At 26.6% G+C, this 13881-nt stretch overlaps 1 protein-coding gene across 1 annotated transcript in view; it reads left to right on the forward strand.

The window, feature by feature from the left end:
* The first annotated feature begins 1488 nt into the window (after nt 1–1488).
* LOC100210552 (vacuolar protein sorting-associated protein 26B) overlaps nt 1489–13881 on the forward strand; it is a 60752-nt gene continuing 48359 nt past the window's right edge. Inside the window, exon 1 of the mRNA XM_065797975.1 lies at nt 1489–1598. Within this exon, the coding sequence (XP_065654047.1) occupies nt 1596–1598 (3 nt within the window). The 5' untranslated portion in view covers nt 1489–1595. The remainder of the gene's footprint in view (nt 1599–13881) is intronic.

Consider the following 13881-nt stretch of genomic DNA (forward strand, 5'->3'; position numbering starts at 1 on the left):
TATAAATATATATATATATATAACATGTTTTATATATATATATATATGTTACTGTTATGTAATTATATTATAAATCAATTTGTTTAATAATTACTTATTATTAATTAATTATTATAGTTATTAATTACAATCACAATTCTATATATATATATATATATATATATATATATATATATATATATATATATATATATATATATATATATATATATATATATAACATATGTTATATATACATATATATTTATATATATAAATATGTATATATATATATAACATATGTTATATATACATATATATTTATATATGTAAATATGTATATATATATAACATATGTTATATATATGTATATATATAACATGTTTTATATATATATATATATATATATATATATATATATATATATATATATATATATATAACATGTTATATATATGTGTATATATAAATATGTTATATATATATATACATATTTATATATATAAATATATATATATATATATATATATATATATATATATATATATATATATATATATATAAATTATGTTAGTGTATTCTACAAATAGAGTGCTTGATGTTCTTAAAAAACAGAGCAATAAATTAGTAAAAACACTTGTTTAATTTTTAGTTGTCTTCAACAGCATGTTTCACCATCAGTAGGTTCATCGGGAAGAATGTCTAAACATCAAAAAATTCAAATTATAGAAAAATTATTTTATAGGAAGTTGGGAATTGTTATAAATAATTATGTAGTAACTGTAGTTATTTTGCAACCAGGAGGTTGCATCAACTACATTAAAAAATTAAAAAATCATGAAAAGAATTCTTTAGAATTAGGTTAATTTTAGACTGGTTATTTATTTTTATAATTTTTTAAAAGGAACTTATTTTCATGGCTGCATTTAGAAATTAGTTCAGATTTTCTATTTAGTAAAGCTGAATACATATTGTTTAAAATAAAGATATTATTTTTAATAATGAAAAAATTATTTATATATATATATATATATATATATATATATATATATATATATATATATATATATATATATATATATTTATTAATAATTTTTTCATTATTAAAAATGTTTTTATTTTAAACAGTATGTGCATATAGACATAATTAGATACAATTAAATAAACTATAAAAAAGTAAAGTACAGAAAGAGTCAGTGTTGAAGGTCAGCAAAAAATTGCCGACCTCATTTCTATGTTTTATGGTAACACTTTTGTGTCAAATTATTTTGCCAACCTCTAACAGTTTGAGATACTATAGTTTATAGTACCTCAAACTGTTAGAGCCTGGGGCTATTCTATGAAAATAATTTTGGTGGTGGTACACCCATGCTGGCGCCTGCTGTAAGGAAATTTTGCTGAAACATTGCCTAAAAATGCTGTTGAAAAGTAAATATATATATATATATATATATATATATATATATATATATATATATATATATATATATATATATATATATATATATATATATAATTTTTATTTAGTGTAAACAGTTATAATTGCTTTATATATCCAACATAAAAAGTAAAATAGTTTAATGATATCATTGTTCTGATAAAGAAGATTATATGATATGGTAAGATTATATATATTTTTCACATTTTAACATTGATCAAAAGTTTGTTCTTAACATTTCTTGTAAAGATTTACTGTTAGGTTGTCTACAGCAGCAGTTTCTGAGTACTATTGAAAACCTCCTTGACCAGTAACAAAAAAACAGCTGCTACACATTTTTTCAGATAAATTTATTTTGGATATCCAAATATGTACCTGAATAATAAAATTTTTTGATCTAATCAATTTAACAGCATGATGATGTAATGCTGTGTGACAAGACTATTTGTTCTTTTTGAAGCACTTTAATAACTTAAAGAAAAAAATGACAAAAAAAAAAGAGTCTTGGAGTTTCAAAATCTTCATGGACTTCTGAGACTCTGTACAAAAATAAGGACTGGGACCCCAGACTCTGACTCAGCATCCCTGACAGTGTCAGAGGTTTTGGTTCATTGTATTTAAAGGAAAAGGGCCAACAAAATCTGTAGAAAATCTTCGTCAAAGTCTAGTAGTGATAATAAGTTGACCTGATAGGGTTTGGAAAAATTTTGGTTTTTTACTTAACAGTCAGAAATTATGTCTCTAATTTCATGTTTTGCAGTAGTGGTTTTGCGTAAACTGTTTTACAGTAGTGATTTTGCAGCAGTGTAACTCCTAATTGGCATAGTTTATATTTAGTCATAGTAAGTTTGGTATTTGTGGCAAGACCAGTAAAGTGCATCTGCAGAAATCTTTTCTGGCCCAGACCTGTATGAAATTTTGAAATGTTATCTTGTAAGTTTGTTACTTTTTATTTTGGAATTTTGTAGAGGATTAAAAAGAAAGGAGATGATCATTTGGTATCTTTGATAGTCTTTAGATTGTACCTAAAATCAGTCAATGTATATAGGCTCGTTGATTGATAAGTTAAAAAAATATAAAGTAACAAAAACATTATTTTACGTTTAGTGTTTTTGCTTATATTTTATAAATAATGCTACTTTTTTTAATCATCTAAATGTCATTTGAAAGATTTTGCTTTTTGATTCATGAGAATTACTCAATAAGTAGTTAGATTGGTATTGTTAGGGAATTTATTTAGCATTTATGCAAAAAAGCCTATCAAGCTGTTTAATTGTTTAACTTTAGTCAAAATAGGATATTTTGAGTAAAGTTAAACAATTAAACAGCTTGATAGGCTCTACAAAACTTTAGTCAAAATAGGATATTTTGACATTAAACAAATTTATTTAAATTTTATTTTGTATACCAAGTTATTAAATCAAACATAAAAGAAACCCTAAAAAAAAATATTTCTGATAAAAAATTTTTATTTATCATCTTGCAAGCCCAAGAATATTTATTTATACAAGTTATCATAGTAAACTGGCATGCCATTTTTGTATGTGATAAGCCATTTAACATAAGCTGAAAGCCACTTCGTGTAAGCCATTTTTTATCATTTTTTAATATTTAAACAAGTTTAAAGAAATCATTTAAGCGGTAAGATAAAAGAAGTAATTAATGTTATAAAAACCACTTATGAAGTTTAAATAACGGTTAAGTAAAAAAGTTTGAGTGACATCTGATATTTGCACTATTTGGGACTTTTTTCATGATTTTCTTCGTGAAGGTTCTTGGGTTGATGTTTTTTTCCCTCTCAGGTGATAAATGTGCTTCCTACGTAACCTCATAGATTCAGGCAGGAATGGATGCTTTTATTCCTCCTCTTCAGTTTCAAGTCAAGCCTCATTCTACTCCATGGTTTTTACCTTTTTATGCAGCTGCTATATCTAATCGTAATCATTTTTTTCATCTTTTTCAAAAGAACAACTCTCTTGAGAACAAACAGCTATTTATCATTGAAAGAAATCAATGTAAAAAAGTGCTGTCAGATGCTAAGTTCCATTATTCTCAATTCACTAAATCTCGTATCTTATCTCAAAAGTTAGGCTCTAGAGACTTTTAGAAAATCTTCAACAGCATTATTAACAAAGGAAGGTCTAACATTGCATCTCTAAACCATGGTACTGATCTTATTAACTCTCCCAAGGATAAGGCTAAATTATTAGTAAAGAACTTTTCTTCTAATTTTGGAAGCTTCTAACTTGACTCTTGAACCTTATGGCCATTCTCTTCCTTCCATTCCAATTAAACAGGTTAACCCAATGTTATACATTAAAATCACTCCAGCTACTGTTGCTAAAGTCACATATCAATTAAACTCTTCTACGGCTTGTGGTTCAGACAACATTCCTGTCAGTCTTGTCTAACCTGTTCTCCAGAACTCTCTTGAATTCTCTCTAAACTATTTAATAAGTGCTTGACAGAGTATTGTTTTCCTGCCTGCTGGAAAATGGTATCTGTTGTTCCAATTTTCAAAAACTCCGGTGAATAATCTGACCTCTCCAAATATTGTCCGATCAGTCTTCTTTGTGTTATTAGCAAGGTCTTTGAGTCTTTGATCAACTAATTTCTCGCATCCCATCTTGAGTCAAATAACTTGCTGTCAGACAATCAATACGGTTTTAAATTATTCACCTCCCCAAGGCTGAGAAGTTCACTTCAGCCGAGGAGGCTGTACTTTTTGTAGTTACAACCCTCTCTCAACTCTATAACTCCAAAACATGAACCTCAACAAACAAGGCAGCTGTCTGGAGAAACAAGTTGAGTGCGGTACTACCATGGACATGGAGGAAATGCGGTACTACCTGGGACTTGGGAAATAGAGGTGGAGAGGCTAGGGCCTTATATCAAGGCTGTTGAAAGCCTTGACATAAGGCTTTCGACAAAGTTTGGCAAGTTAGTCTTCTCTATAAGCTTGTTTCATATGGTGTATCTAGGAAAGTTTTTGAGATTATCAAAACCTTTCTTTTTAACTGCTTTATTAATGTCATCCTTGAAGGCCAACACTCTTCTTTATTTGCAGTAACTTCTGGGGTACCTCAAGGTTCTATCCTTGGTCCTATTTTATTTTTTATCTATATTAATGATCATCCTGACAACCTTACATCTAAAGTAGCCCGTTTTGCTCAACTTTACACTCCTGTCTTGACAAAATGTCTTCTCTTTTCTATTGCTTAGAACAGGCAGCCGACCTTGAATCTGATCTCACTTCCGTAACAGATTGAGGTTCACAGTGGCTTGCAAGTTTTAACTTCAACAAAACTCAGTTATTTACTGCAAACCACTATCTCAGTACAGGCTTGGATAGGAATGGCGTACAATCGCATGCTGTAACTGACCACGCTTATGATATTTTTTAATTTACAATTTGACCACAGTGGTTTTAATGTTTTAACAATTTGAATGCTATAAAAAACTTTTAATTTTTCTATAAAGTTTTTATTCTACACGAAGGCTTTAAATAAAATAAAAAAGTAATTATAACGATTGTTTAAAATAAATGTATTTTGTGTAATTTAACAAATAATGTTATATTTAAATATTTTTTATGTAGACATTTTTTTTTTTGATAAATGTAAATATAATTGTTTGAAAATATTTTTTCATGTCTTTCTGAAAATCTTTTAAAAGTCAAATTTTTAAATACTTTAAATGATGAATAAGTTAAATTAAACCTTACGTTGCAAAGAAATTTAATTGTCTTATTTTTTTTGTTTCTATTTTTACAAAGAATTGGTTGAAACTTTTTTTAATTTGACTAATTAATCAGAGGATGAGTTGATTAAAAATTACTGTTTTAAATAGACTACAGCATTTTTTTAAACAATTTTCTTTTTAGCAACTTTTAGGAAAAAAAATGTTTATACAATTTAAAAATAATATAAACAACACTTTTTAGTAATTTAAATAAAGTTTGTTCATTCATTAAATAATCATTAGAAGTAACTTGTAAAAGCATTTTGCGTAACTTTAATAAAGTGTTTCTAAAGATAAATTTTGAAGTAATTTATTTTAAACGCAATTAAAAACGGAACAAAAAGAAATTTTTGTTTCAAGTTTTCTTAGTTTTATTTTAGCGCTTATATATATATATTTTGTTTCGTAAGGAATTTATTTTTTATAATCTTTTTTTCACTTGATATGACTCTTTCCTCAACTTTCTTTATCGTCCTTGGTGCATTAGAAAACTAACCTTTTTATATAGAAATTCGCTGCTATATTGCTTGCCGGTTTTTTAAAAAAATAATATTTATTGATTAACAAATAATAGGCTTCTTTTGCTTGTGGGTTTATAATTTTTTATAATAATAGTATTAGTTCTATTATCTAAATACATCTTTTCATTTTTAAAATCAGCTAAGATTGCTTGTGGATTAGTATTTTTTTTTTTTTAAATCTTTTATTAATCCTTTATTTTGAAATTTTTTTTTTTTAAATAAAACTGCAAAAATAACTTACAACATAATTTTGTTTAATATTAATATAAAAATATACTACATATGTGGGAGGACAAAGGTGACAATGCAAATAAATTATTTGCACTTAATATTATTTTACTTTTATATAAAAACATTTTATCCTTTAAAAAAAAGAAATTCCGCTCCTTTAATCAGGAAATACTCCGTTTCTTTAATAAGAATAAAAAGCTTGATTTAGTTACTAATGACAAACATATTGCTAAACATCATAACTCTCTGGAAAGACTAAAAAGTAGAAAATAAAATATAGCAAAAACATTTGCTAAAAAATGTAGTTTTTTTTTGTACTAAAAAGTAGAAAATAATCTTTTTAATTTAAATTTAATAGTTCAGTAAACTAAAGATTGGCAGGTATGTTTCTATATAAATCTTCTTCAGACCTATCAACCTTTAGTTTACTGAACTATTAAATTTAAACTAAAAAGTTTATTTTCTAGTTTTTAGTACAAAAGAGATTATATTTTTTAGCAATTGTTTTTGCTATATTTTATTATTATTTTTATTTTTTTAATTTTCTTCCTAGTTTAAGTTTAGCTAGGGTTTCTTTTTTCAGCGCATTTCTAAAATGTTTAAAAATCATCTAAACATTTTAAACTTGACCACGAGTTGTAGTCAAGTTATCAAAAAATAAAATCATTTGTGTGGTCAGAAATAGCGCTCGATCATTTCTGCCATTCCTGCCATTCCTGTCCAAGCCTGTAGTACTGTCAAAATTCCTATATTAATGAATGGAAACCCTGTCACTGAGTCCTCTTCTTTACATCTTCTTGGATTATCATTTACTACTGACCTTTCATGGAAACCATATATACAATCAATTAGCATCTGTTAAGGTTGCTTCTCTTTATCATGTTTGTCATTTTCTCTCTCATGGTTCCATTCTCTACCTCTAAAATCTCTTATTATTATATGACAACAGTGCTCTATACAGTCCCTGTATGGAATACTGTTGACATATTTAAGCTGGTTCTTCTAATGATGCTCTTTCTCTTCTAGACAAGGTCCAAAAGCGCATTATAAATATAGTTGGACCCGGTCTATCTGCTATGCTTGAGCCTCTTTCCCATCATCGTAAAGTTGCATCTCTTTCTCTTTTCTACAAATTTATCATGATCGCTGCTCAAAGGAGCTTTCATCTCTAGTTCCATCAACTAAAACTCAATTTTTGCTTGACTCGTCATTCATCAAAATCTCATTCTTTTGCTGTATCTGTCCCTACATGCTCCAAAAACTTTTATTCGTCTAGTTATTTCCCTTGCACTTCAACCCTTTGGAACTCTCTCTCTCATCTTTATGTTTTCCTGACTCAACATAACCTTCAACTTTTAAGTCTACTGTCAACCATTTCCTTGCTCTATAACTTTATTCTTTTTTTCTAATAACTCCCAACTTAATAGTGGTTGCTTGCAGCCTTGTTGCGAGTGAATCAGAATTTACAAATAAAAAAATTTACTAATGAAATAACTTAAAAAAAAAGAAATTTTATTTTTATTTTGCTAACTTTTCCAATAAAAATGTTAAGTAAAAGAATAAAAGATGATATAATTGAAAAAAAAACAACTTCTTTCATGGAATTAACTCTATTATTAATTTTTTTGCTTGAATTTATGCTTGAACTAATATAACTTGCAGTGTTTTCGTTTATATTTATAAGTTTTATTTTGTAAAAAATAAAACTTATAAATATAAACTGTTTTAGGAAACCAATACATAAAGTTCTTTATTCAAAAGTTATTAGATAGCCTGTATTAAATTAATTAGTGCTTAAGTGTCTCATTTGCCCCTCGTTAACCTAATATTACTTCATGCAGCATAAGTCGTTGCAGTAATTATTACTTCATGCAGCATAAGTAGTTGCAGTAATATTACTTCATGCAGCATAAGTCGTTGCAGTAATATTACTTCATGCAGCATAAGTAGTTGCAGTAATTATTACTTCATGCGGCATAAGTAGTTGCAGTAATTATTACTATACATATTATTTTCATATATTATGGTATGTAATAATAAAATATATTATTATATTAGAAAAAAGTATTTTATTATGGTATGTAATAATAAAATATATTATTATATTAGAAAAAAGTATTTTATAGTAGTTACATCAGCTTAATATAAATAACAGATTGTGCGATATCAAAAAAGTAAAAACAGAAGTTTCCTAATAATTAAAAAAGAATTTTGATTAAGAAAGTTATTTAAATTAAGAGAAATTAGTTTTTTTTTAGTTTGGTTTTTCTTCCTCCTTTTGTATTTTTTACAAAAAATTCCTTGTGAACATGTTGTTACTTATAACAATGCATCAAAAATATTCATTAAGCGTACGTTTAACTTTTTTGATTCACAGCAAATGAAAGCACAACGTTATATATTATTTAATAAATGTACTGCGAAACATAAATTTAAAAAAAAATAAAGATAGTTTTATGACGTCAAAATCAGAGCTAATGAGCTAAGGAAGAGCTAATGAGCTAAGGCGTTTTGTAAGATAGTCAATGTAGCAACATTTTGTGCATGTTTAGAAAAAATGTTTTCAAAAAACAAAAACAACAACACTAATTATTAAAAAAAGCTTTCTAGTCATTAGTATTGCGGCTTTTTAAAAAACAAAACTTAATGTACCTCCGCATTAATTTAATTATTTTAACTTTTCGACAACAATGAAATGTAGCTTAATTTTTGAGGTCGCAAAGTTGTTGTTAAAAGAGACTTTTTTACACCTAAAGTCACTTTGACTACAAGAGAAGGATATATATATATATATATATATATATATATATATATATATATATATATATATATATATATATATATATATATATATGTATATATACATACAGGCTTCGACAGGAGTAAATGAGTGCAAGAGCTATTAATAGCCCGCCTTTGTGGGCTATGCGGATTCGTCCTAGTTAATCTTGCACAAGCTTTTTTGAAAAATTTAAATTATTATGTTTTGATTAAATTTTTTGTTATTCTGAAATTTTATTTTGTTGATTCTTCATGCCAGTTATAGTAAAAATTTTAATTGTAATAATAAATGTTTTTTCTAGCAATAAACAGATATTTTTTTAATAATTTTTTATATTTAATTTTTATTTAAAAATTTAGTAGTTAATTACATAATAAATAAAAGCCAATATTCAAATGTTAAAATATAATCAATCGTTCTAATATAACAACAATATATAAAAAACTGTTATACATCAAATAGTTGTTTTATAAAAATGAATGATCTTAATTATTTATCATAAAAGTTCATTCATTTCTCTTCTACTTTGTGAATGGAAATGTCATTGTATATAAAAATTTCTACAACCGCTTTATTAACAAATCATTTTAAAAGACTTGTTAAATAAACTTCAAATAGTTAGACTTTATTCTTTTATTCTTCAGTTTTATCAGTTGTATAATCGGATTTTTGTTGAGTTTATTCCAGATATAATCAAACCAATAATTTGCAAGCAACGCAAAAAATGCCAGAAAAACAACCTTCGCAACCATCACATTTCTTTATTCAAGCGTCTTGGCGTTTGCTTAAAAATTTTTGCAATTAACGAAGCAATTTTGCAAAATCTATTTGAGTATTAATATATTGTCTTATTAAAATAAATGGAACAAAATATAACTTTTTTTATTGTGCTTCTTTAGTTGATTCATTTTTCTTGTGTTTTGTAATTAAATTAAATTTTTAAAATTTAACCGTGACATCTCTAAGCTATAAAGATATAGTGACAAATATATTGGAATCTTTTTATAAATAAATCTTGAACCAAAGAGTTCTATTCTTTTACAATTGTTTTTCAACTGTTTAGACTAAAATTTTAATTATTACTATCGATTCCGTTCAATTTACTATCATACTCTTTTATGAACTCGTAATTGATTTTATATTCTTTTGGAAATTAGGAGAAAATATATGTTATGTTGATGTGATATTTAAAAATTTATGTTATGTTAATATGATATGCCCCTCTGTCTTTAGTTTTATTTGCTTTATTAGTGATATATAATGTTGATGAGATATGTAAGGTAAAATTTAAGGTAATCTTATCTTTAATTTCTAAGAGACAAATAGATTTTTTAAGAATCTGGCATATATACTTCTTAAATATATTCTTATATAATATATACTTCTTAAATATATTCTTATATAATATATACTTCTTAAATATATTCTTATATAGGCGTGAATAAAAAAAAGCATTATATGAATTAAAAAAAAAATCTTTTTTACATTTCTTTTATGAATAGAACCAATAGAAGGGTATTAAATGCAGTATTACTTTATATATCAGGTTTATCGCTGTAAAATATATTTAAATGTATTAAATATAGCGCAAGTATGAAAAACGAAAATTAAATATGAAGAAATCATATAGTATAATTTTTATTATACAAAAGGAATATTTATATAATTATTAATTAATTATAAATATTCATTTTAGATAAATTAGCCCAAAATATCTTCAATTTCAAAATCTAACGCAATTTCTTCACTTTCACTTGTATCACTTTCACAGCATATTAAATAAACTGCTGCCTTTTTCAAAAAAAACTGGAAGTTAATGCGGAATATACAGGGAAATATGCACAACTTTAAAGTATGACCAACTAGTTTATCAATCAATTAAGCTAAATGTGTGATTATATAAAAAAGAAATTGTCTTTATTATCTAACAGTTCTTATTGTATAAGTTTACAAATTTCCAAAGAATACTGAAAACCCACACTATTATGTTAAATTCTTTTGCAACACATGCATATTTTGCCTGCATTTTAACATACTAATTATTTATCTTTTAACATAACAGAATAATATGGAATAGTTATAGCTGAAATAACTTGTTCGATTTTTGTTTTTACATCAGAATATTCAAAAATTATTTCTTTCATAATTTTTTTAGCATATCCTGAATGAAATAGTTTCGTTTTTTTACCTAGTAAAACAAACAGTTTTACTAAATTATATCATTTGAAAAGGGTTTAAAAGAATAACAAAATAAAAATATTTAACTTAATTTTTACCAAAAATTTATTTTATGCACAGGCTTTATTTCACCTGTGTAGACTGATTTGCAAGGGTGTGGAGGCATATATACAGTGGGTTGCCAAATTATTATGGACACTTTGCTTTTTAAGTAATTTTAAAGTTTAAATGATTTTTGTGAGCAAATAAATTGTTTTTAAATAATTTTGTTTTTTGTATTTTAGTTACTAATATAACTATAATTGTTTTTTAACTGTAGCAATTGTGTCAGTCCACCCTATCAAAAAGTTAGGTTATTACTCAATTAGCTGTCAATTGTTAAAAAGTGTGGTTGGAATAAGTTCAAATTTGATTTCAAATATTTATTTTTAGAACAATTTTTTGCAAGTTTTTGGAGTTTAGAACTATTGAAATCTAAGTATTGGTTAATACTTCAATTAGTTATAGTTAATAATTTATTGTTTTTGCTAATTTTAATGCATAAATCCTGACTTGTAACCATTCTCACCTCTCATTGATTTTTTTAGTATGGGCAAGTTTCCAGACTTAACCCCAAGAAAAAGTAGGGAAGTAAAAACCTTACTTCTTCATTCTTCAGATTCTCAGAGAGATAGCAGCAATTGCAAGTGTTTCAAAGTCAATAGTAAATTTAAAGAAAAGTTGATACAAATGTGCCTCTAGAACCAGACTGTGTTAGCTAAAGTGGCAGAAAAAGGATCACTACTCCACATTGTGACTGTAAAATTAGAGACATCTGTCTTAAAAACAGAAAAAAGAGTGTGGCTCAACAAGCTACAACGATAAACAATGAAGGAATTAACGTCTCCAAAAGGACAGTTCAGAGAAGGTTGGCTGTAGAGAATTTAATGGGTCATCGTCCAACCAAAAAACCACGTTTAACTGAAGCTATGAAAAAAAGTGACTCGAATGGGCTAGAAAATACCAGCATATGACTATTGAAGACTGGAGTAGAGTAAATATAATTATTAATATTGTAAGAAACCAGATAAATTTAAGGTTAATAATTTAAAATATCTTTGAAATGTTTTAAAGGTCTGCTTCTTGAACGAATCAACATTTCAGAACATCGAAGAACTTTTTCAGAGATTTGAAGAACATCCGTTAGAGGCGGATGTTCTTAAAATCTCGGCGCAGCTCTTGGAAACACCTTACTCCATGATATCAAGCATCTATTGCTACCGGAAGTTGACACCAATAATATTCTAATGGATAAGTGTAAATTAGACAGAGCTAAGTCAAAAGTAAAAATAATTTCAAAAAACACAGATTCAGAAGAGAAGACACAACTATTTTGCATTGGTTTAGATGGAAATATAGATAAGAACACGAAAATGTACTTAAAAACAATTAGTTCTGAAGGAAAAAATTTCATAACAAAATGTGTTGCTGCAGAACATCACCTTACTTTTACACATGAGGATGGCAAATCTCATGGTATCTACTTGAGTCACAGAACAATACCCGTTGTTGGTGCTACTGGGGATGTTCTTGCTCTTGAGACATTTAGTGTACTTGAAGAATATGAAAGTCTGAAGAGCATCCGTGCTACTTTTTTAGACAATACTGCATCAAACACAGGTTGGAGGAGTGGCTTGGTGGTTAATCTAGAAGAGTTGATAGGAAGGAAACTTCACACAATAGGTTGTAGCCTTCATCAGAATGAACTCCCACTAAAAGCCCTTTTTAAAAAGTTAGATGGAAAAACAACCGGTCCACAAAACTTTAATGGACCAATTGGGAAAAGATGCTCTGAAGAAATTCATAGACAACCTTAAGTAGAGTTTGAAGCAATTCAAACTTCTATCACTGAAGGATATATTTCACTTGAGATATTAAAAGATATTAGTCATGATCAAAGGCTTCTTTACGAATATTGTTAAGGTATTGGATTAGGTAAAGTAGATGACAAATGGGCTAATTGTAAAATAGGTCCAATGAATCATGCTCAATGGTTAACCCTTTCTATACGAATTTTTTGTTTATACACTCAAGATATTTCTCCAATGCAAGTCTGAAAAAGCTTACCCATTATATTGTTAAAGTTTTTGCTCCATCATGGTTTCAAATAAAGAAATCTTCCAAATTGCAAGATTCCCCCAGATTCTGTTTTTCACTATTAATCAATTGAATCTTATTAAGTTTGATGATGTAAAAAGAATTGTAAAAAAAAATATTCAAGGTAATGCTTTCTGTTTGATACCTGCAAATTTTCTCTATGCAATGATTAAAAATAATGATGAACAGATCAGGACTCTCGGATTTGAGACAATACTCACTCTCAGGAAACAGTAAACTTTTTAAAATTAGTTTTTCTATTTATAATTTATCAGGCATCTGTAAACTAAGCGTTTTTAAAAATGTATTGTGCTGTATGTTATAATATTAAGTTTTAATTAATTAAGGTTATTAATTTTTTTTGTTTTTCACAAGTTTTTTGAAAGTAACAATGTTTTTATTTTTAGAAACAAAAGCAGTTATGGAATAGAAAAGGAAATCCCTCAAATAAATTGGAATGCTTCGAGCTGGATATCTCTTACTAATATTGCTGATCTTGCTTATATTGAAATGGAGCCACCAACTACAAAAGATTTTTTCGATGAAGATATTTACACATTCATTAAAAATAAAACAAAGCCTAATATTCAAGACCTCCCCTCTCATTCCCAGAGCGTTGAGAGATGTGTCAAATTAGTTTCTGAAGCTTCTAACACCGTATATGGATTTGAAGCCAGACATAAATCTATACTAACAAAACTACTTAGCAGAAAAATGTGTCAAAGGTTTTGTCAAAAGGTCAACATTCTCAGTCATACAATGATTTTTTTGCTTAACTTGCTTGTTACATTCTTGAAATAAATTTTTTTTTAGTTTAATATTGCTTTTTAAATAACTTATTAAACTAATAATGATTATTTATTGGATTTTATTGA

This window comes from Hydra vulgaris, chromosome 05 (assembly GCF_038396675.1).
Source record: "Hydra vulgaris chromosome 05, alternate assembly HydraT2T_AEP".
NCBI classification, from domain to species: Eukaryota; Metazoa; Cnidaria; class Hydrozoa; order Anthoathecata; family Hydridae; genus Hydra; species Hydra vulgaris.